Source organism: Pelodiscus sinensis, chromosome 15 (assembly GCF_049634645.1).
Source record: "Pelodiscus sinensis isolate JC-2024 chromosome 15, ASM4963464v1, whole genome shotgun sequence".
Classification (NCBI taxonomy): Eukaryota; Metazoa; Chordata; order Testudines; family Trionychidae; genus Pelodiscus; species Pelodiscus sinensis.
In genome coordinates this window covers 7,164,421-7,189,796 of record NC_134725.1, presented here as the reverse complement: position 1 = coordinate 7,189,796, position 25,376 = coordinate 7,164,421, and the positions used below count along the sequence as shown (strand labels likewise).

Here is a 25,376-nt window from a genome sequence, read left to right as displayed (position 1 = left end):
ATTCTACATATTTTGTTAGTCTATAAAGCGCTACCAGATCATTTGTTGTTTTTTTCCTGTACAGACTAACTCAGCTACCCTCTAAAGTTCCATTATTCTGCTAGTTATTGATTTCCTGATTAATAGTCTAATGCAAGTTAATAGAAGACTATATATAATTAAAGTAGATTAAATAAAGTTTTGTTGAAGAATCTTAGGTATGATAAACTCAGAGTAGCAATTTTTAAAAAATTCTGCTGCCTTTAAATTTGCCAGTTTCTATTCATGCTTCCTGAAAATATAAATTGATATATTTGGTGTGGACAAAGATTTTCATTCAAACAATAACTTGTCTCTTTCCTATTAATTAAATGTAATAAAAATCATCCATAACATCCAAAGCAGTTGGTAAATCTCCTTAATTGTTTCCTTCCATTGTCTTTTTTCCCCTTCCATTTGGTTTTTCTGGCTCTGTTAACATTCTTGGAAGATGGATTTGTTTCTGTGCTATTTGAAAGGCTGGAACTGACGATAATGGTTTAGCAATATGGGCTCATCTAGACTACGCAGAACAGTCGAAAGAGGATATGCAAATTCTGTGCATATCTTCTTCCAATTGCACTTTCGAAAGCAGAGCTTTCTGTGTAGTCTAGATGAGAGCCCTATGAGGATTGCTTTGTGTGGTGTGTGTGGGGTGGGTTTTTTTTTTTTTTTTTTTTTTTAAGAACATTGGTCTTACTCCTGCAAAGAGCTTTTGGAAATAGTTACTTTTAGATTGACTTATAATTCAAACTTTCTCTGTAAAAGAGTGAAACATTCTCTGGCTCAAAGTTGTGGTGTGTTGAAGTAAAGCTGTCATCTTAAAGTTCACATCTGACAAATTTTACATACCATAGTTAAAATTAACAAGTTTATTGTAACTGAAATACTAAAGGGAAAAATAGCTTTCTCCACTTTTTTCAGTTTTATTTGCACTTCTGGTAGTGCTTTTCATGTAGTCAGTTTTTCCCCTTTTTCTCAGAATAAGAAGAAATAGGAAAAGGTACTTGAAAGAGGAGGAAAAATGTAATTATAAAACCCTAAAAGCATTCAGAGGGTATGTCTACACTACAGCACTAATTCAAACTAACTTAATTCAAATTAGTTAATTCGAACTAAGCTAATTCGAACTAGTGCATCTAGACCTAAAAACTAGTTCGAATTAGCATTTTGCTAATTCGAACTAGCATGTCCACATTGAGTGGACCCTGAACCGAGGCTAAGGATGGCCGGAAGCAGTGCCGGCAGGGCATCAGATTAGGACTTATAGCGTGGAGCTGCTGCCTCAGGCTAGCCGAGGGCTGTGCTTAAAGGGACCCGACCCCCACCCCCGACAGACAGTTCTCAGGGGTTTTCCGCTTGCAAAGCAGGCTGCCATCCGGGGTGGGGGTCAATCGGGGGGCTATAGGAGAGTTTCTACCCCGAGGAGCCCACAGATCCACCCCAGTCCTCTTCATCAGGGGCTCGTACCCCATTCCTCCCTCACATCCTTCCACTTACCCCTCCCTAGCCCCCCTTCCTGATGTACAAAATAAAGGACACATATGGTCAAAAATAGAAACTCTCTTTATTGAACAAAACTGGGGGAGACTGGGAAAAGGAGGTGGGAGAAGAGAAGAGAGGGTGGGAGAGGGGAGGGCAACTAAAATGATCAGGGGTTTGGAACAGGTCCCATATGAAGAGAGGCTAAAGAGACTGGAACTTTTCAGCTTAGAAAAGAGGAGACTGAGGGGGGATATGATAGAGGTCTATAAAAGCACGAGTGGTGTGGAGAGGGTGCATACAGAAAAGTTCTTCATTAGTTCCCATAATAGAAGGACTAGAGGACCCCAAATGAAATGAATGGGTAGCAGGCTTCAAACTAACAACAGAAAGTTCTTCTTCATAAAGCAAAGAGTCAACCTGTGGAACTCCTTGCTGCAGGAGGCTGTGAAGGCTAGAACTAGAACAGAGTTTAAAGAGAAGTTAGATACATTCATGGAGGTTGGGTCCATGGAGTGGTATTAGCCAGGGAGTAGATGTCCCTGCCCTCTGTTTGTGGAAGGCTGGAGATGGATGGCACGAGACAAATGGCTTGGTCATTGTCTTCGGTCCATCCCCTGCAGGATACCTAGTGTTGGCCGCTATCGGCAGACAGGCTACTGGGCTAGATGGACCTTTGGTCTGACCCAGTACTGCCATTCTTATGTTCTAAGCTCAGGGTTGGGGGTCTCACTGGACCACGTTGATTTTCATGCAAACCTGCTTCTGGGTGGCCAGGCTGGCAGCTATCCTGCCCTAGACGGCCACTTTCCTGTGCCTAGTGCGGAGGTCCTGGACGTTGGAGGCTTCCCCCCAAACCTCGATGAGGTCCACGATGTCCGCACTAGACCAGGCGAGCGCCCACCTCTTGCGGCCCCAGGCAGGCTCCTGGGAGCCGCCAGCCCGGTCCCGGGAAGAGACGGAGGGTTGGGTGGCAGTGGGTGGCTGGCTCATGTCGTGCCAGGTGCAGGGTCTGCTGGCTGGGTGCTGGCAGGCTTGCACCTGGCATGGGCACGGTAGCCAGACTGTGCCCCTTTAAGGGCTCCGGGGCCAGGAGGGGGGCAGAAGAGTTTCCCTGGTGTTGGCCAGAGTGGCCACCAGGGAAAGCTGGGGAGGGCTAGCCTCCCACTAGTTCGAATTAAGGGGCTACACAGCCCTTAATTCGAACTACTTAATTCGAACTAGGCGTTAGTCCTCGTAGAATAAGGTTTACCTAGTTCGAATTAAGCGCTCCGCTAGTTCAAATTAAGTTCGAACTAGCGGTTTGTATGTATAGCGCCTATTAAAGTTAATTCGAACTAACGTCTGTTAGTTCGAATTAACTTTGTAGTGTAGACAAACCCAGAGAGATTGACAGGTGTAGGATCTGAAACTAAGGGTGTGTCTAGACTACAGAGTTTTGTCGACAAAAGTGGACATTATGTCGACAGAACTCAGCAGTTTTGTCGACGCTGGTAAACCTCATTTTACGAGGCATAACACCTTTTGTCGACAGAGTTCTGTCGACAGAAGGTGTAATTGCATCTAGGGTTGTGTCCAGACTACAGGGTTTTGTCGACAAAGCAGCTTGCTTTGTCGACAGAACTGAATGTAGTCTAGACGCTCTTTGTCGACAGATACTGTTGACAAAACTTCTGTCAAAAAAACCCTGTAGTCTAGACGTACCCTAATTCTAACTTTACAGTTTGAAATTCACTAGACTTCAAATTGAGTGTTACATCCCTTAGACAGCCAAAGTAGGTGTTATTTATTCCTCCTTTCCTCGATGAAAAAGCATTTAATAACTCATCGCTGATTTGGATTCTGGTACATTCAGTTATCTGGTTTGCGTTCACATAAGCAAAGTTATCTCTTTGTTTTCTTGGTTACCCATAAGCATCACCTGTGATAAGGGTGATGGTTAGCCGTTAACCAGTTAACCTTTACATCCTTACGTAAGTTGCATTTTATGGTTGTGAATAAATTTAACTTCTGCCTCAGTTTTTACAAACTGTAGAATGGGGATACAGTTTGTCCTCACAAAAATGCAAAAGATGAATATATTGTATGTGCCAAATATTTCTTTATTGATACGCATATTTAAATAAATTACATTTACATTTATTCTCTGGGAAACCATGGTATTAGAAAGCTGCTTCTATTTTAAAATGTATTCTGTTGACCGTTTAATTGACCGTTTAATCATCCTGAATTTGAGACTGTGTGCATTGCTCTAAGTATATTTATAATTACTAGACGGTGCAGAGAGGCAATAAAAATTAAGGCAAAAAAATCTGTCCATAAATCTTAATTGTGGCTTCATAAATTATTTTTGGCTTCTTGCCCAGTGTGCATAAAAATAATGCATAGTCTCTCTTCAAATTAACCTGGTGCTTTTGTAAATATATAAAGACCAGGTGTTGTATGCATGTTGCCCTTGAAAACGGGAAAATATTGATTGTTTTTTCTGTTAAGGTTTCATTTTTATTAATTGATAAAAAGTTGATTCATATTCATAGGAAAATATAGCATACACATTGTAGAAAACACTGATAACATCAATTTCAACTCAAGTTATGGGAATAGGATCTGGATCCTGTTTCTTCAGCTATCCATATGATACTTCTCAAGACTATTTTCTGATTATGATAATGTGCTTATCTGACAAGCTGGAATTTTGTTAATATGCTTTCATAGAACCCTTCTGGATCACAGTCTCTCAAAACCCCAAATGAACAGGGGAACTGTGCTAGGTAATCTGAAGGTAATCAAACTTGGTTTCTGATGTGCTGTTTCAGGTAGTATATTGAGGGCCTTGCCACCTTCTTTATTCTTCTAGAATTTACGGCTTGTCTCCATTACCAGGTAGATGGAAAGAATGAACCGCTCCAGCAACACATCTATCATAATTGGAGTTCAGCAGCATATGATTGTTGAGAGAGCTTTTTTAAAGTATGGAAAACTGACCATCCATTTCTAGAAGACAGTTTTCTAAAGACTTTTCATTCTGTATTCAGGCCCAAACTCAGACTGAGAAGGGAGTCAAAGATTTCAGAAAAGATGAACCTCTTCACATTCAACACAGTAACTCCCACTTAATGTTGTCCAGTTAATGTTTTTTAGTTATGTTGCTTATCATTAGATCACATGCTCATTTAAAGTTGTGCAGTGCTCACATATAAGGTTGTTTTGGCTGCTTGCTTTATCCGTTACTTTCAGGACTTTCTGGAAAAGCAGCTTACCCTTGTGGAGATTTGGAACCAGGGTGGGCTGGCAGCCCCTCCAACTCCCCAAGTTCCCTGTAAGGTATGTGACTGGGCAGCTACAGTTCAACTGCCCCTCATCCCACTACCCTGTTGCTACTGCCCTTGCATCCACAAAGTAGGATATCACAGCCACATAGTCTTCTTGGTCTAATTACAAGTACAATATATTTGAAGGCGGGCCAGGGTCTTTAAAGGGACAATGAATGTCTGTCTGTCTCTCTCTCTCTCTTTCTCTCTGTCTCTCACAAACTCACACAACCACAGTGGGGGCATGTCTGGCTGTATGTCTGACACAATGTGCCCATCTCTCTGTCTCTCACACACAACACCTTTGGCAGTATGCAGTTGTGTATACACTCCAGTGGGACTGCGTGGGTTCATCATGTTCTGTTTTTGCAGGGAAGTGTTTGCAGCCACTCTTGTGCACTCTTGATCTCTCCCTCTTGCCTCGGTCCATGCTGCCTCTAAATTTTGAGGGTACAGTAACCTGTTAATCCTAGAGGGCTCAGCCAAATGCTAGTTCATTGTTTAGTAACAAGATATTCCCTGGGATGTTCCACCCTCTTATTCCATCATCTCTACCAAAGCTTCACAGTTGTAATTGCTGTGTATACACACACACACACTGCCTCTTCTGATGAAAATAAAGCTGGAACCTAAACGTTCTATTTATGTTAATTGTTTTGGGGAAATTGGATACAATTTAAGCAAAACTATATTAAGTATCATTCTTCAGGAACATAACTACAACATTAAGCTAGGAGTTACTGTATGTATCTTCCCCCAAAAAATAATCAGGGCAGGGAAATGTGTGCTTGAGGAAGACTGCAGTCTAACAAGAACTGATTTAGTAGGAGGCTGTCTGTCTTGGGGACAACATGAAAGATCCAATAACTACTTGGATCATTAATTCACCGATTTTTAGACTGACATTCCCTTGGTACCTCCAGAACTACAGCAAGTTAAATTAACTGAAAGTTAATCAGGAAAGAGCTGCTCTGGTCCAAAAGTGGTCCACTTTATCAATGAAAATGGAGCAAGAAAGTATATTCTGCTTCTGAGTGAAGACACCCTAGTTAATTAGGCTGTCTATCACTAATAATTCAGCTCAGTGGGACTTTGTGGACATTATGGTAGAGGAAAAAGTTCATTGTCATCGGAGTCACTCATATTCTCTGGGCCACAGTTGGTTGAACACAGAACAGAAGTACCAGCATGACACAAGTGCCTATATATTTTATCTGCTTATCAAAGTTAGCTATGACAAGAACTGTTGTAAGGAAATGGTGCCTATGAGTCAGAATGGTGGCTGAGCATAAACTATAATCATACTATCCTACTACAGCAACAATTTGTGCCACCAGCTGTAAGTTCAGAGTTCTTCCAAGGGAGTTTCAAAAACTGCACTATGCCAGTCAATTTGTAGGCAGACTAGTGAAGTGAATTGCTTCACAAAACCTTTTCTGTAGGTGAGAAACAGGCAAGTGTATGCTAATAAAAGGATAAATAATAAAAAACTCTAAATAGTGGTATTAAGACTTTTCCAAAATCTGATACAGCTGGTACATCCATCGTGTAATTTGAGTCTCTTCACTGCTCTGTTTTCATGTCACTATCTGATTTCATTTTTTTTCTACTTGAGTAGAGCAAGCTAACAATTGTTTTCTTTTGGCTGACACCTTTGAGTAACATTAGGAAAATTGTCTCTACTGTCCAACCTAAAGTACAAATCTTATTCACCTAGTGATGCAATTGGGAACATGGCTATTGCCATCTAAAACAGACCAGAGTTTCATCCAGTCCAGTATCCTATCTGTGATGGTAGCCAGCATGCAGTGGGACAGTGGACTTTAAAAAGTATTGACTTTAAAAAGTATCAATGAGAGATATAAAGCCCTGTTTAATTGGTCAACCAGTTAAACGTTGTTTAACTGGTTAACCCAAGGGTTGGCAACCTATGGCACATGTGGCATGCAAGCCAATTGAGCGGGATGCAGGGAGCTAGGGCCTCCCCCTCACGCAGTGGGGAGCGTGCACTGCTGCTGGAGCCCTTCTCTTCCCTGGCAGCAGGTTAGCCTGCACTGCGCCCAGCGGTGGTGGGAGGAAGCTTTGCTGGGACTGAGGTGGCTGGGGCTGATGAAGCGGCTCCTCTGAGGCTGGTTTGCGTGGCTGCGGCAGCAGTACCTCTGGGGTTGCCACACAGCACCCAGGACTGCCGAAGGGCTGGAGCTGGGTTAAGGCCATATTGTAGCTGCTCCTGGAGCAGGTTGCTGTGGCTGGACCTGGGGCTGCGGTGTGGCATGGGAGTGCCAGGGAACTTCTGTGGCGGTGGCTGTTGCTGCAGTGGGGGGGATCAGGCTTCCATTCTTCTGCCATCATCACTGACGGAGGGTGCTGGAGACAAGAGGCTTGTGTGCCGCTTAAAATATCAAACTACTATCCCAAGATGGAGAACTCTGCAAGGGAGAGCAAGGCCAGGGATTGCAAATAGGACTATTATTGACTTTAAAAAGTATCCATTGCACTCAGACCTGTAAATAGAGGTGAATAAGTTAAATCTTGGCAAGCCACTTCTGAAAGGTTGCTGATCCCTGGGTTAACTAGTTAGAGGGGGTGGGAGCACTCAAACCTCACTGGACTGGAGTGGTGCCTGCAGCAGGCGAATTGGAGCAGCCCCTGCCTGCAGCTGGAGGGCCAAGCAAGGCCCGCCACAGACAGAGGATTCTCTGGTGGGCCCGTGATGCTGGACAGCTGTTTGCCCACAGAGGAGCTTCTCCATCTTCTACTGCAAGCCAATTAGCCATTCACTTCCCTAACAGGAAGCCCACAATAGGCAGATGTGGAATAATCTAACCCACCAGTTCCTGTATATTGTCACATTCTAATCTCTAATTAGACTATCTTAAGATATGAAACATAAGGATATACAGTTAACTTTCCTTTGAACACATTATAGATCAATTGTTACACCTTCAAAATGGTTTCTGGAGAAATTTCCCAATGTCACTATTCCTATTTGCCATTTAAGTGTGCTTGGTGTGCAGTAGGAATGTAGAAGAGATTATAAGAAAAGCCTTAGGTTTGAGCTGCTGTTTCTCGGGAGGGGGAGCGGCAGCACATGGAGCCACTTTCTCCCCTTGCCACATATAGCCCATGGGTCAGATCCAGCTGCAGCTTGCCTGATTCAGCCAAATGAAGCATGGGGGACTCCCCCACCCGCCCACGATGTGGGAAGCAGGTGCTCCAGCCCAGAGGAGGGAATTGCAGGGGAATCTTAGGGCTGGAGCGCTAGTGCCTGCTCTCTGATGCTTGTGGGGCAGCCCCAAGTCTCGGGCCAGATCTAGGCAATCCAGGAGACAGATCTGGCCCCTGAGCAGAAGGTGCCCCACCCTGATCAAGAAGCAATAAAAGAACTTTCACAGAGAAGTTGGAAGACCTTGACTTTGCAGATATCATCAGCCAGCTATCCTATACCCGCAAGTTACATGCGAGCCAAAAGAAATGATCTCCCGGTCTCTGACAATTAGTACAGTTGGAAATCAACAGTGAGCATACTAAAACCATACATTTTAACACACAAGAAGCACCAATAATGCTTTCTGGAATTTAAATAAGGGGCCTGATATTTCACGTAACTTGGCAGCATTACAAATGCAACAGAGGGAGCAGATGACAACGTTAAAGACAGACTAGTGAAAGCCAGACATGCATTTGTAATAATAAAGCTAATCTGGAAAACAGAAATTTGCCCTCTAAGTTAAACTTTGGATAATACCATTGTAAAGTTGGTCTTACTCTGTGGTTCCGAATTTTGGAGATTTAAGACCTTGCTAAATCAAGTTTTCATAAACAGTTGACTTAGACAAATCTTCAATATCGGATGCCAGAAAAATCAAAGAATTCTAGAGAAGGATGAAACAGGAGCTGATAGGGCAGGATGTTACAGAATAAAAATGGTGGTGACTAAAACAGATATGGAGGAAACACCCAAACAACATGAGAAGACAGGCATTAGACTGGAATCCTAAGAGCAAGAGGCAACAAGGTAAATTGAGGTTAACCTGGAAATGAGCAACAGAAGCTGTCAGACAGTTCAAGAAGCCAAGATTGCAGCAGGAGACTGGCAAAGATGGAAGGCATCACTGAGAGTCCTTATGTTCTGGAATGACAGAAAAATCATTTTAAAGCTAGGCTACTACAAGCATTTTGATAGGGAGGGTCCTTCTGTATAGCTTCATCTTCGTTGGCTGCGTACATGTAATGGGGAAAGAGTCACAGGGTGTACATGTAATGTGGTGGGGACGAGAGGCTGGGGGGAGGGGCAGGGACATAGCATCATAGAGAAGCTTAGAATAAATAGATGGTAAGGTTTATGTATTCACTCTGGCTGTTAGCTGTTTTGAACTTCGGTGCTGTTTTATAAAATTTGCTCAGTTTTTTTTTTCTGAAATTGAAAAGATTCTCCTTCTCCCTTAATGCAAGTAGTGTTTAACTAGTTTTGACATTAGAAAATTACTGGAATCGCATTAATTCAGTTGGTCTCCAGCTTCCTGGTGGTTTGAATGGCAAGGACGGAGAGCTTTTTTTCAATTCTGTGTCTTGAGGAAGTTGAGACTATGTAAAGAACATATTCCCACAGCACTGGGGGGCTCAAACAAAGCTATTTCCTTTTGGAAGCAGGCTGTTGGATTGCAAAGCAAAGCATAGGCTGTTGCCTGCAGGCATTGTGAGTCCAAGCACGTACTCTTACATCACCATAGTTTGAACTTGTGTTTTGTGGCATTTGTATAAAAAAGCTGACACTGGATAGGAAGTGAAGATTCAGGGGGTCAGCGGAGCAGAGTAGCAGCATTTGTTGCTTTCCATTTGCAATCCTAAATCTTCATTGGCTTGACAAGAAACTTGAGTCACATAATTTAAGTTGCATTGTTTTTAGTTTTTATCCTGCTTCATATTGTAGAATCTTTTCTGATGGAGATTAAACAAGAGACATGATTAAAATTAGCCTTTCCTGAAGAAGTGTAATTGGTATTGCTGTTTTAAGGGGAGAGAGTTGATTTATCTACTGATTCTTTGACTGCAGATTGTTTCAGTTTTAGTGTAACACCAAATATAAAGCAATAGCAAAGCTGTCTAGTGACTTTGTAAGCCCAATTAAGCGAAGGGTAGATTTGACAGAACATTTACATTTCTCCATGTGGATTTCAAATAAGGATATAGTTTGTAACTGGTTCTTAAATAAAAATCTAAACTCCTTGCAATGCTTTTGGGTGACAGTAACCTCTTTTCCATTATTTTCCTGATAGCAGCCAAGTGTACAGTGATTTAGAAAAGGAACAAAATGCCTGAGTGACCAACTTCCTTTGGCAGAGGTCATAGACTCTTTTAAACAACATTCTGTACAATTCCTTGTTGAATAAAGGGAACGGTTTAACTGTTCCAGTTAGCTTATGATTGGGACAGAAAGTTGGGGGAATGGGGTTAGCAGAGTGGAAAAATTAGGAATTTTACTTCTGTGTCTTATTCAAAGAACTATTTCTCCACCATATTTCATGGCTAGGTGTTCCAGTGGATCATCTTTGAACTACAATTAGTAATGAGTTTACATAATGTTTGAATCATTTATCTGCTACCTGTCATTGAAATGATTACCTTATACAGTCAGGAAATATCGGTGTTCATTGATTAGTCCTTTTGCCTGATTGGTAATACAATAGAATGTTGCGGGGGTGGGAGAGGGAGAGGAGGAATCGGATCTTCCCCATGCTTTGACAATACATCATAGCAGCCTGATGTATTTTGGGGGTTGCAAAAGGAGGCCAGGTATTTGTATCTAACTTGGTTTTGCTTGTGTCTTGACATGTTTTTCTCTGAAATGTTACTGTGTCAAAGGAACACAAACACATACTAATATGCATTGTGCATTTTTTGTAGCGAGTAAGGCAAATTAAGTTCCAGAACTAATCTATCTTTCCCATGCTGGTCTGTTTCTCACTCTCAGTAATGTTGGATTCTGGTCTCTTACAATTTTAGCCCTGGCGCTGAGGTGGTTTTTGATTGCATCTCCATTTCTAAAGTGCTTTAGTGTTCTTGTGGTAAATGGCACAACACAAGTAATTTTTCTAATCCATCTCAAAGGGGTAGCCGTGTTAGTCTATAACTGAGAACTTATACAACAAATGGTCCTGTGCACCTTTGAGACTTAACAAAAAATGTAGATGCTTTCATGGGCACAACCCACTTCAGATTTTCTAATGACTTAGATCAAATTCTAAAGCAGTATTAAATGGATATCTACGATCATTTATAGATTTTTTTTTTCTCTTAAAGAATATTGACATCACGAACTTCAGTAGCAGTTGGAATGATGGGTTGGCCTTCTGTGCAGTCCTCCATACTTATCTCCCAGCTCACATTCCATATCAAGAACTGAACAGCCAGGACAAGGTACAGTATGATAATATCCAGTTTAGCCTATGTCAACTGAAAATATAGTTAACCTAAAAAAACCACTTTGGGCAAATAAATGCATAGGATAGAAGAGCATGCAACAGGAGAGATGCAGAATTGGGATTACTTCCTTGTATTAAATTAAAAAGAAGCATAGTATTTAATTTAGTTAATGGGGGTTATCAGATTGAGTTATCAATTATTTGAGACTATTGGGCATAATAGAACTTTTGGATAAATGTAAATTTATGAGAGAACATAAATTTAAGTTGAAGAGGTAACACTAAATAGAGTGGGTGGAAAGGACGTTCATTTGAGGTGATAGCATTCAGTATTTCTTCACCCAAAATATTCTTGTCTTTAAATATTAAGTCTGACATTCAGCAACTTGTGTGTCTTATTACCCTTTTGGGGTGGTAGGTGGATTTGTTGTGATTGCGTATGCTTCCAATCCATGTTGCTTAGGGTGTATTGCTTTTCTCCAGAGCAAAATTTTTGAAGTTAATTTTTTATCCTTTAAAACATTTAAGATAACTTAGGGGAAAGAGTAAATTTAATTTCTTCCAGTGTAATTAGTCCCCAAAGATTCCTTGTCTTCTACAGAAGTATTGTTAATATCCTTAACAAATGTGTAAATTCTTAGCATACTGAAAGAGAATATATTATTTTTGCCATTTTATAGACAAATGACTAATTTTGGATCCCCTGATTCTCCTTTAGTCCATTGGTATATATCAGTGGTCCCCAACCTTTAGAGGTTGCCGGGCGCCAGGGGGCATGGCTGTTTGCCTGCCGGGCACCAGAGGGCGGGGACACATGCATGCCCGGGGGCGGGCGGCCCCCCCCATAGCCACATGCTCGGGGGGCGAAGGCCCCCCTCTGCAAGTGCCGGGGGCCAGCGCCCCCTCCTCCCCCAAGCGCCGCGCTCCCGGGGCACGAGCAGCCAATTCGCGGCGCTCCCGGGGCCGGCGCTTACCATGCACCTGTGCCGGAGCCGGCCCGGGTGATGCATGCACCCGTGCCGGAGCCGGCCCCAAGCACTTGGCAGGCGCACACAGATGGCCCCGCGGGCACCATGGCACCCATGGTCACCGTGTTGGGGACCACTGGTATATATTAAATAATCATCCTTTCTTAATCATAAAACACTAGAACTGGAAGGACCTCAGAGGTCCTCAAGTCTAGTCCCCTGCCCTCACAGCAGGACCAAGCACCATCTAGATAATCCCTGAGATGTCTGTCTAACCTGCTCTTAAATATTTCCAGAGATGGAGATTCCACAACCTCCCTAGGTAATTTATTCTCCAGTGTTTCACCACCCTGACAGTTGGGAACTTTTTCCTAATGTCCAACCTAAACCTCCCTTGGTGCAGTTTAAGCCCATTGCTTCTTGTCCTATCATCAGAGGCCAAGGAGAACAATTTTCTCCCTCTTCCCAAGCCTCCCCTTTCAGATACCTGAAACCATTATCCCCTCTGTCTTCTTTTCCAAACTAAACAAGCCCAATTCCTTCAGCCTTGCCTCATAGCTCATGTTTTCTAGACCTTTAATCATTTTTGCTGCTCTTCTCTGGACAGTCTCCAATTTCTCCATCTTTCTTGAAATGCGGTGCCCAGAGCTGGACACATTACTCCAACTGAGGCCTAATCAGTGCACAGTAGAATGAAAGAATGACTTCTTGTCTCTCTCAACACTCCTGTTAATGCATCCCAGAATAATGTTTGCTTTTTTTAAAAACAGTGTCACACTGTTAACTCTTATTTAGCTTGTAGTCTACTAGGACCTCTGGAGCCCTTTCTCCAGTACTCCTTGCTAGACAGTCACTTCCCATTCTGTATGTGTGAAACAGGTTGTTCCTTGCTAAGTGGAGTACAGGCAGTCCCCGGGTTACGTACAAGATAGGGACTATAGGTTTGTTCTTAAGTTGAATTTGTATGTAAGTCGTAACTGGCTCCAGATTCAGCTGCTGCTGCTGAAACTGACCAGGGGCTGACTACAGGAAGCTGAAGGCAGAATTGCTCTGCCCCCAGCTTCCAGAATCAGCCACTGATCAGTTTCACCAGCGGCTGAATCTCGAGCCTGGGACAGAACAGCTGGGCTGCCAGGTAGGTCACTGCAGGATCAATCCAGCAGCACCCCAGCTGCTCTATACCAGGGTCCACAACAAAAGCCTGGTTTGCTAGGGGGGGAAGAGGGGGCGCACTAGTTGCCATCTAGCTGGGCCCCCCCCTCCCAGCAGACCAGGGACATGGGGAGCAAAGCCGGGGAGGCAGAGGGGTCCCGCGCCTCTGAGGCTTTGCTCTGGCAAAGCCTCGGAGGCACGGGACCCCGCCGCCGCTGCGGCTTTGCTCCCCATGTCCCTGGTCTGCTGGAGATGGTCCCCAGCAGACCAGGGACACCCGGAGCAAAGCCGGGGAGGTGGAGGGGTCCCGCGCCTCTGAGGCTTTGCTGTGGCAAAGCCGGGGAGGCGCGGGACCCCGCCGCCGCTGCAGCTTTGCTCCTGGTGCCTCTGGTCTGCCGGGGACTGTCTCCAGCAGACCAGGGACATGGGGAGCAAAGCTGCAGCGGCGGCGGAGTCCCGCGCCTCCCCGGCTTTGCCAGAGCAAAGCCTCAGAGGCGCGGGACCCCTCTGCCTCCCCGGCTTTGCTCCAGGTGTCCCTGGTCTGCTGGAGACAGTCCCCAGCAGACCAGGGGCACCCGGAGCAGCTTTTCTCACCCCGGAGGTCGAGGTGGCGGGACCGCTGCACTCTGGGCAGTCCCGCTGCCTGCGAGCCCCCGGGGCGAGAAAGCCCTGTTCGTAAGTGTGGATCCGACATAAGTCGGATCCGCGTAACTTGGGGACTGCCTGTACTTTGTTTTTGTCCCCATTAAACTTCCTCCTATTTTCCTCTGACCATTTCTCCAGTGTGTCCAGATCATTTTTAATTATGACCCTATCCTCCAGAGCACTTGCAATCCCTCCCAGCTAGGTATCATCTGCAAACATAAAAAGTGTACGTTCTCTGCCGTCATATAAATCATTGATGAAGATATCGAACAGAACCAGTCCCAAAACAGACCCCTGCCTGTTCTTGTTTCTCCCTTCTCACTGAGCAATGGGTCTACCCTGTCCTTGGTCTTCTAGTAATATCTTTGTATATCTTATGTTTTCCCTTGTTACTCCTTCTGATTTTCAAGTAAAATATAGTTCAATACTATTTAATTTATCACATCATACTGATATTGTAGTTATATCTTTGGTTTTACATAAACAGTAAAGCTGGTAAGAGCTAAGAGAAGAATCTTCCTTGAGGTACACTGGACTTTGGCATGAAGATTTATTTTACGTGTTATCTGTTACTATGCTGAGGAGTGCTCTATAACTACCTAGACTAGATTAATAAAGGTATACATGTCCCCTGAGTGCCAGCTCTATTAAAGTGACCACATTTCTATCTCTAGGACCTCTTGCCATTGCTAATCATTCTATTGTACTTTTATCAAATGAAGTTTTAAAAATTATGTTTACCTATTATTTGAACAATTCCTCTAATGGGTGAAGTTCAGAATCTTACTAAACTTACTATTAAATTTAGTTTAAAATTCATTTATTCTCTTTATTTGATACCATTTAAAATACAATCTCTTTTAGCTGCATCTTTCTCTAATTTGCCACATGTTTTTATAAGATATAAAGTCCCCAGATACTAATTTTAATTCTAGCATTGTTGAAAATGTTTTATTCCAATCCAGCAGGTAGTAAACACTTCCTATAAACATTCTGTAGTAGGGATACACAAGCGAAGTCTGTGACCCACTTAAAATGTGGTTTAGGTATAAACCCTAGTTGCAGTCAATACAGATTTTTTTATTGGAAATGTTTTCAAGGAGTAAGTATTAAATTTTAAGTAGTTTTCCTTCTATTTTTATATAAATTTTGCATTGAATTTACAGAGAAGAAACTTCACATTGGCCTTTCAAGCAGCTGAAAGTGTTGGCATCAAATCCACTCTGGTAAGTGTTAAATATATAATGTGCTGTTTATAAAACGTTTTTTATACTTATATATTGAAGCCACCTAGCCAGGTGGAAGAGGTGGATGAGGCCTTTTTTAAACAATTAACAAAACTATCCAAATCCCAAGGTTTGGTGGTGATGGGGGACTTCAATTATCCAGACATATGTTGGGAAACTAACTCAGCAGGGCACAGGCTATCCAATAAGTTTCTGGACTGCATTGGAGACAACTTTCTGTTTCAGAAGGTTGAAAAAGCTACCAGAGGAGAAGCTGTTCTAGATTTGATTTTAACAAATAGGGAGGAACTAGTTGAGAACTTGAAAGTGGAAGACAGTATGGGGGACAGTGATCATGAAATAACAGAGTTCATGATCTTAAGGAAAGGTAGAAGGCAGACCAGCACAATTGAGGTAATGGATTTCAGGAAGGCAGATTTTGATAAGCTTAGAGAACTTGTAGGTAAGGTCCCATGGGGAAGCAAGACTGAAGGGAAAAACAACTGAGGAGAGTTGGAAGTATTTCAAAGGAACGTTGTTAAGGGCCCAAAAGCAAACAATTCTGTTGCGTAGGAAAGATAGAAAATATGGCAAAAGACCAGCTTGGCTTAACAAGGAGATCTTGCATGATCTCAAAATAAAAAAGGAGTCATATAAAAAATGGAAACTAGGACAAATAACAAAGGATGAATATAGGCAAGCAACACAGGAATGCAGGGGCAAGATTAGAAAGGCAAAGGCACAAAATGAGATCAAACTAGCTACAGGCATAAAGGGAAACAAGAACACCTTTTATAAATACATTAAAAGCAAGAGGAAGACAAAGGACAGGGTAGGCCCACTGCTTAGTGAGGAGGGAGAAGCAGTAACAGGAAACTTGGAAATGGCAGAGATGCTCAATGACTCCTTTGTTTCAGTCTTCACCGAGAAGTCTGGAGGTGTGCCTAACATAGTGAATACAAGCAGAGAGAGGGGAAGTTTAGAAGATAGAATACACAAAGAACAAGTTAAAAATCACTTAGGAAAGTTAGATGTCAGCAAGTCACCAGGTCCTGATGAAATGCATCCCAGGATACTCAAGGAGCTGATAGAGGAGGTATCTGAGCCTTTAGCTATGATCTTTGAAAAATCATGGAAGACAGGGGAGATACCAGAAGACTGGAAAAGGGCAAATATTGTGCCCATCTATAAAAAGGGGAATAAGAACAACCCAGGAAATTACAGACCGGTCAGTTTAATGTCTGTCCCAGGGAAGATAATGGAGCAGGTAATTAAGGAAATCATATGCAAACACTTGGAAGGTAAAAAAGTGATAGGAAATAGCCAGCATGGGTTTGTGAAGAACAAGTCATGCCAAACTAATCTGATAGCTTTCTTTGATAGGATAACGAGCCTTGTGGATAAGGGAGAAGTGGTGGATGTCATATACCTAGACTTTAGTAAGGCATTTGATACGGTCTCGCATGATATTCTTATTGATAAACTAGGCAAATATAACTTAGATAGGGCCACGATAAGGTGGGTGCATAATTGGCTGGATAACCGTAGTCCGAGAGGAGTTGTTGTTAACGGTACTAAATCCTGCTGGAAAGGGATAACAAGTGGAGTTCCTCAAGGGTCTGTTTTGGGACCCGTACTGTTCAATATCTTCATCAATGATGTAGATATTGGGATAGAGAGTACGCTTATTAAGTTTGCAGATGATACCAAACTGGGTGGGGTTACAACTTCTTTGGAGGATAGGGACATAATTCAAAATGACCTTAGCAAGTTAGAGAAATGGTCAGAGGTAAACAGGATGAAGTTTAATAAAGAGAAATGCAAAGTGCTCCACTTAGGAAGGAACAATCAGTTCCGTACATACAAGATGGGAAGGGACTGTCTAGGAAGGAGCATGGCGGAAAGGGATCTAGGGGTCATAGTGGACCACAAGTTGAATATGAGTCAACAGTGTGACGCTGTTGCAAAAAAAGCAAATATGATTCTAGGTTGTATCAACAGGTGTGTTGTAAGCAAAACTCGTGAAGTCATTCTGCCGCTCTACTCTGCACTAGTTAGGCCTCAGCTGGAGTACTGTGTCCAGTTCTGGGCACCACATTTCAAGAAAGATGTGGAGAAATTGGAAAGGGTACAGAGAAGAGCGACAAGAATGATTAAAGATCTAGAGAACATGACCTATGAAGCCAGGCTTCATGAACTGGGCTTGTTTAGTTTGGGGAAAAAAGAAGATTAAGGGGGGACATGATAGCGGTTTTCAAATATCTAAAAGGGTGTCACAGGGAGGAAGGAGAAAATTTGTTCCTCTTGGTTTCTGAGGACAGGACAAGGAGTAATGGGCTTAAAGTGCAGCAAGGGAGGTTTAGATTGGACATTAGGAAAAAATTCCTAACTGTCAGGGTGGTCAAATATTGGAATAAATTGCCAAGGGAGGTGGTGGAATCTCCCTCTCTGGAGATATTTAAGAACAGGTTAGATAGACATCTGTCAGGGATGGTGTATACGGAGCTTGGTCCTGCCTTGAGGGCGGGGGGCTGGACTCGATGACCTCTCGAGGTCCCTTCCAGTTCTATGATTCTATGAAGTTCTCATACAAAACATTACTGTGTTTTGGGCCAGAAACAATGTAATGGTGACCATTCACTTGCCCAAGAGTGACTTGAAAAATGTATATTCTTTATGAAGGCTGCTTCTCCATGTAGACATAGCTGTTCTCTTCACTGTTTTGTTGTCTTTTTTGACTACTATTTTGATGGGGCAGATATGTTGCCTTATGACAAACTATAACATATCAAGAAACCATTAATATTCAAAACAATACAGCCAAGCAGAACTAGAATACAGGTTAACTGTTCAGATATTCTGGCCTAGAAAGTCTGCAGGTAGAACACCTGGTATGAGTCTGCTGGTGGCTTGAACTGAGTACACACTACATTCTAGATTTACGTTTACATTTCAAACTGTTTGAATTTATTAGAATTCGGAAGCTAAAAAATCAAACCTATTAAAGTTGGTTTATTGTTCAATAAAGTGTGAAGGTTATGATTTTTTAATCCATCTATTATACCAGCAAATTATCCAAAATATTTTTGGGTAGAGAGGCTTCATTTGTCTTCATAATTGAGCACTGCCATCATTTAAGAAAAAATTTGACACTAGGTCTGTAATGAGTGGAAGGTTTAAAAAAATAAAACCCCAAAAAACTGTGTGAATGTTTCTCTAACAATAGTTAAGGTTTTGATTCCTACACGAAGAAACTCCTGAGCAGAGTTTAAAAGAATTGCTAATTGTTACGAAAATAATTATCGGACAAGAGAGACTTTACTGAAGCCAGGGAATTGAAAGAAACCCAAGCCTTGGTGTGTGTGTCCAGCAGTGCAGCTAGAATCACCAGAACCAGAAAAAAATGATTTAAATAACTCATTAGGTTTTGTGTAACTTGAATTCTAAGAAAGCTGCCATCAAGTAAGCAACTCATAATGCTTTATAGTTCAGACATTTAAAAATAACAATTTCCTTGATTCTTATCAAAACCTCTGCCCAGCCATTGTGCTTGTTCACAATGGAGATGCAACTGCTGAGTATTTTTAATACCCCAGAAGTGAATGATTTTGAAAAGTGAAGTTTTTTACCAAATGTAAAAATAGACTATTGAGAGCAAATGTAGAAATGTCCACATGCCGTTAGCTGCAGTACAATGGCAATTTTGTCTCCCATGATATTACAGTACATAATGGTACTAGAAAATAGATTTGACAAGATATCTGGAACTGGCTGATGAAAAACTGAGTTAAAAATATAATCCCTACACATGCAGACGCTTTTATAGGCTCAAGTATATCCAAATTGAATTAAATCTTATAAAAGGAAATCTTATATTTCATAAGCAATTATTGTTAGTGTATGCAGCATATTTACTGTGTGTGTAATAAATGGTCATTGTGTATATAAATTTGAGAGGGTATCTTTAGTTTAGAGGAATGTATTTCTCACAGTTCTTTTCCATAGACTGATCACTTAACACAATAATTGCTATTTGTTTAAAAGCTGTAGAAAATTAATATAAGAATATTGAAAAAAAAGTGAGGTTTTAAAAATTTGCATTGAATTCTTTCTCTTCCTTTGTGTATAGGTTCTATAGGTAGATTGTGGAATACGATGCATGCATCTTACTTTGTAAATCCATTTGCACACTTATGGTGCAATATGAATAATATAAATTATTATGAAATGAATTATTAGAATATTATGAATAATATGAATTATTAGAATAGTTTTTAGATGAATTCATAAGTTTGTTAGGTAGTTTTTAATGCCTCACCTTTTTCCTCTCCTTCAGAATATATATTTTACTAATTTTGGTAAAGCTCATTTTTTTTCCTAGTTAAAAATCCACTTTGGGAATAACAACACTATTGTAAAGTGACACTTGACAAGATCTAGTAATAAGGTTTAATGTTAGAAAACACGTTTATGTAGTTAATAACTAGGACTTGATCCTGCAGTTCAAAGTGCCCATGTGAATGTCTATGTGCCATTAACCACAACACTGGGACTCTAGTATTTAAAAACATGAGTATTTTTTGTTAGCAGTATTAAATTAGAAGAAAACAAGTATATTCCAGTGCTCCCTATAAGCTGAGCACTTGGGTGGCCACCCAGGAGAGATTCAAAGGCTGCCCAGCTGATTAGCAAAGTGCCCTCTGCCAGCAGCATGCGTTTCTATTGGTGGTGCACATCTGTACCTGTCTTGGTGCACATAATTTATTCTGCTTATGGATGGAAAAAGTTAGAGAAGAAACATTAATTTTGTGACCTCCTGTACGTGAATCCAATATCAGAGTATATCAATGTTCCTTTTCAATTAGAAGAGGTAGGCCTTACCAGATGGCCCAGAAGTAATTGTTTTAAACTTTAAAGTGATGAGCAATCTTTCACTATCTGAACTTTGAAAATGATATACTGACCAAATGGAGATCTTTCCTTAAGCCTTTCTCATAGTGGGAGCTTTACAGCTTTGTTGAGTACTATGTTAACATGAACATGCAAGGTGATAATTTTTAATTTTGATCTTCTTTTTGTGACAGGACATCAATGAAATGGTGCGAACTGAACGTCCAGACTGGCAGAATGTCATGCTCTATGTTACTGCAATTTACAAATACTTTGAAACCTGAAACCTTGTTAATTCAAAATATTTGCAGGGTAGAATCAACACTAGCTGCCAGACAGAAACATGACTGAAATGCTAATCCTAGATTCATTGAAATCTGGCAACATTCATGTCCCTCAACCTGCAGTGACACTATCATGGATTGTCTCTTAACTGCTTCCGCCAACAAACTTTGGGACATAGGTTATAAGCAAGAATGTGTTACCAGTATGCTTGGCGTGTCCCTTTTATTAAGTTATCCAAATTCATATGTAGCCTAATAAGACTGGCCTTCTAAGAACTGCATTTACAACTAGACTTCCTGAAGTTTTCATGTTTTCTTGAAAGACTGAGAATGCAGTAACATACAAATTTGAATGTACAGCTAAAACTATGAGAAGGGAAAGGATGAAACATCATGAATTTTCTCTACTATCACAGACCACACAGTCTGTGTGAATATTGTATCCCTATGTACACTGCACCCCAAATTCTTAATAGTAACAGAAGTTACTGCCTTAATTAGTTTTTCTCCTTTAAAGTGCACAATATTCAAGGGAAAGGAGCTTTTATTCTGTCATGCTTATTTGACTGGAGTGTTCTCAGCACCTGGACAAACCTGGTGCAGAAGAACTCTTCAGTGTAAAGCTCTGTTTAAGCCTACCTCTGTTGCACAGTTATGTGGCTTCCAACTTTATATAATGAATAAGGACTAGCACATACTCTTCAAGCCAGGAATTGTATGCTGTATTTACATGGAATTTTCATATAATTTTCTGTGCTTCCATAATTAGATTAATCAAAAAGCATCCATGTAAAACTTCTCTATCCTCTCCTTCGTTTGCCTGCATAGCACACAGAAATGTTGAGCTTTCCTTTACAGCAATACAAGCATACAATAGCTATGATTTCAATGGTAGAATTATGTTTGTGTGCTGTCTTCCTTACAGAGGAGATAATTGTCAGTAATGGGTATCTGCAGTAAGATTAATTATGTGATACTGTACTGGAATATTGTATCTCAAAGACAAATGCTTCCAAGGAAAGAAGGAAAAGCTTTGGTCTGCTCCGATTGTATTCTCTGAAAATGCACCTCAGTTCATGTGGCAACTCTCTGGGCAAAAGAGGTCAAGCAAGTGCCTTAAAATATCTTTGAGTTGGTAGACCCTGGATCCTCCTCATGGCTTTGTGCAGAAAATTAGGAGCTCAAAAGGATTTCTAGTGGCAAACTGATGTCTACTGTTTCAAAATGATTTTGTAATCCTTTACTTATCAAACCAAGGGAAAGCCTTCACCCTACCATTGTGTTCTTGCCTCCTCTTACATAGTTAGCAACAGTTAAGCCACAGGAAAGAGACACCCCCCCCCCTCTAATATTGAGCTGAAACTTTCATTTAATGACAACCTTTCACTTAACCTGCCAACAGCCCTGTTAGAAACAATGATTCTGTTATTCCTATTGTGTGCCTATAACTCTTATGAACAGTTTGAATGAATAGATGTTAACAGCTCAGTGAATGAAATTGTGCTTGGCAACTATGAAGTATCATCAGGAATGAGAACACTGATTCAGGTCAAAACTATATAGCTAGTCAGAATAGCTAGAGGTTGGGAGGCTAATGGTAGGCAGCCCCACAGGTAGTTAAAAATTCTCAAGCTGTGAGTAAACAGGCTTGATGATCTGTGGCAACCAAGAGAAAATGATCACAGAAGAATCTTCAAATAAAAAAAATCTTCATAAGCTTTGAGTAGAAAGAAATTAGGAATGTATGCTATAGCTTTCACAAACAGTTAAATTCCCATTTCTGCATATTTATGCTACATGCTTCTCTTTTACTTATAAATTTAAGTTGTCTATTTAGTTGTCATTTTATTTATTACATGAAGGTTGAAGAAAAATATTGTTTCTAATCAAAAAGCACTCAAGTCTAAATTCCCAAAAAATCTTTTTATTTCGCATAACTGATCTCAAGGCTATATTTAGCTATTTTTCTGCGAAGTGGTGCCTGAACTTTACTTTTCTGTAAGTCATTAATTGTAGTAATATTGCTCATGTAAACATCATTAAAAGGGAACTCTGGTTTCTTCAAATATATCCCATTAGGCAACATGACAGAAGAATTATGAATCTGTAGAGATGGAATTTTTAAAATGATAAATACAGATCTTTATTAGAAATTAAGAAATCTACAGATTACTACTTGGTGCGATCGGTCTGTCTTTATGGATTCTTTCTGGTTTTTTGGTCTGAAGTTGTACTTGTTGATGGTACACAACTACTGGAGTCACATCTGGAAAGAGGCATGTGGCTCCATAAAGAAACTTCCTAAAGACCCATCTGATCCTTTACAAAAAACACTGTTTTTCTGACACAATGAAAGGATATTCAAGAAAGGGATGCAAGAAATAAAACAAACTGAACCTTAGTACACAGTAACGGAATGTTCAGAGGCGGAAACAACAAATCTATCCTTTTGCTAATTGGAAGAATGACTTGCGTAACCAGTCTGGATAAGAATAATACACTTAGTATGGTTCCAACTCATACTTCACCCTGAAAGGTGAACAGTTCTGTTACACATTGTAGAGCACAAGCTTCTTGCTGATTGACTTGATTTTTTTTGTTCTGTTTAATATATCTAAATGTATTCAATATGCCAAACAATATCTTGTAGATTTTTACTGTATTTTAGTGTGTGCCTTGCAAATGCCTGTGTTTTGGTAGGTCAGTGTTATTCATGTCCATCTTGGTAAGAGGTGCACATACCGAAAACTGCTTGGACGTATTTATGCAGATTTGGATCTGTTGCTGTCTGGATAATATTAAGTAAAACACATTCCACTGAATGTAAAGATGTCTACCCAGTCGGGCATGTCAAATTTGTTTAATGTGCATGGTACATCAGTGGTAAACGGAATGAACAACTGAAGCTTTTTCTTTACCTTCAGGTAGCATCAAAGGGAGGAATAAGGTATTTTTTAATGTTAAAATGGATGGGGTTCTGAGTTTTTTAATGTCCATTATAATAATAATAAAGGTGATCTGACTTCAGAATTGATGACTCAGCTGATTGAGTTTTCAGGTATTTAATATTTTTAACTGCAAACATTTATCCATTAGTTTTGGCCTTGTAACTCAGTGGACCTCTTGAATATTTACTACAGCAACACCTGCTAGAAATTCTAAGCAAAAGCCTCCAATTGAAAATTCACCCAGAGAGATGCAACCCAGAATGGTGTATTAATTATATGATATCTTGGTTAAATAATAAAACATCATTCTTTACCTTATTAAACATTATTTTTGCCAGGTACATAAAGCATCTATCAGAGGCTGATGTGTCTCTAATTTAATGTCATCCCTACCTTTCTGTGCTCCTGAAAAGACAACTAACCTGCAATGAGAGTTCTCTAACTTGCCTGGGTAATGTAATCATAGTCACCTGTTACACTGGTGTAAATTCATATAATCCCCACTGCCTTTAGTAGTGACTACTGTTTTACACCTATGAACAGAGCCGAATATTTTGTCAGGAGTTGTCAGTGACAGCAAAATCTCTACAGGGTGCCTGTCAATGACCTCAACATTAAATCTCATCTTCCCCACCGCAGCCTTTCTACCTATAGCATGATCGACCAAAGGACCTGGTAGTGACAGCAATTTTGTTGCTAGTGTGGAAGGTAGAATAGTGTCTTCTTTCTGCATCTCTAGTTTTTGTGCAGTTCTGACAAATGTGTAAATTCTTCTAACCAAAATTCTCCTTTAAAATAACAGATAAGAACATGAGCTTTTCCAGTATTTTCGTTTACCAGCTGTGTTGTACATGTTGTCTTCTGAGCACTGCTTCCCTGTCCACTGGCAAGCTGGCATCCCTTTCACAGCTTGCTCCATGAATGTCACAATGACATTTCTGCCCTGATTCAAGACCCAGCCCCAGATAGGCTACCTGTGGAAAAGGGCTTTATAGTTGTAATATATCTGCGCAAATTGCTTGTCCCCATCTAATTCTGAGTGTGCCCCTCCAGGTTTTTTGCTTGTGTCTCAGTAAGAAGTTTCTTTGCTGAAAGGATGTTTGGTGTAGTAGAAAGGGTTATGAACTGCTATATTTAATTTAAAATAAAATCTATTGACAGGGTTCAATTGGGTTTGCTGGGCATTTCTAAGAATTCACCTTTGTCTGTTCTTAATGTTATCCTATAATAACCAAGTCAGAATTTGAGTACATTTGGTAACTCAGAAGGTGTCAGGGGCTTAAACATTTGATTATCATTCTGATGACCAAATGGTTTAAAACATTTTTATATGTAATTGTATATGAAGGGCTTGCCCATTAAGCAGTGGATCTGTTTTGAAGTGGATCTATTATTTCTTGTGTTCCATAATTGCCAGCTTTTACAGTTGAAAGATCTAATGATTCATCTTGACAAGATTACGCTCCTCCTGATATGTGGGAATGAATTAGAGATGTAATTTTTTTCCTTCCATTAGAAATTGTTTCCCTCACAAACTTTGAATAATGTTTAGCTATGAAAGCCAGACGCCTTTGCATTTTTCTCTTGTGTAAAGTGTTTTATTTTTCATGTTTAAGGTTCCTGGCCCTTATTGATACAGGGCTATAGTCTGCTATTGAGTTGCATGCAGATTTCCTAGTGACTTCAGTGAGAGTTTTGAGTGCAGAACAATAGTAGGATAAGTCCTTTACAGGATGTTTTGTAGCAGCCTTATTGTGATTTATTTCCCATTGTCATCTCCATCTTCAGAAGTTTGCAGTGTGGTCAAAATCACTCTATCCAGGCTGAAACTTGGTATATAAAATCTCTCCTGGGGCACATGCTTATGGGAACCAAAGAAAATGCCAGTGTTAGAATTTTTGTACTTTTCTAATGCCTTTGAATTTTAAAACTGAGAATTTGGGGATAGTGCTAGAATAGGTTTTTGGAGGAAAAAATTTTAGACTGCTCCAGTGTAGACAAGCAACATGTTACATTTGCCTCCTCTC

General features: G+C 40.7%; 1 protein-coding gene across 5 annotated transcripts in view; it reads left to right on the top strand.

Moving 5' to 3' along the window:
• SPECC1L (sperm antigen with calponin homology and coiled-coil domains 1 like) overlaps positions 1-23,431 on the top strand; it is a 129,284-nt gene extending 105,853 nt beyond the window's left edge. For all 5 annotated transcript variants that reach the window (XM_075897998.1, XM_075897997.1, XM_075897996.1 and 2 more), the window contains 3 exons: positions 11,115-11,231; positions 15,168-15,227; positions 20,312-23,431. In XM_075897998.1, the coding sequence (XP_075754113.1) occupies positions 11,115-11,231; positions 15,168-15,227; positions 20,312-20,401 (267 nt within the window). In that variant the 3' untranslated portion in view covers positions 20,402-23,431. The remainder of the gene's footprint in view (positions 1-11,114; positions 11,232-15,167; positions 15,228-20,311) is intronic.
• The last annotated feature ends 1,945 nt before the right edge of the window (positions 23,432-25,376 follow it).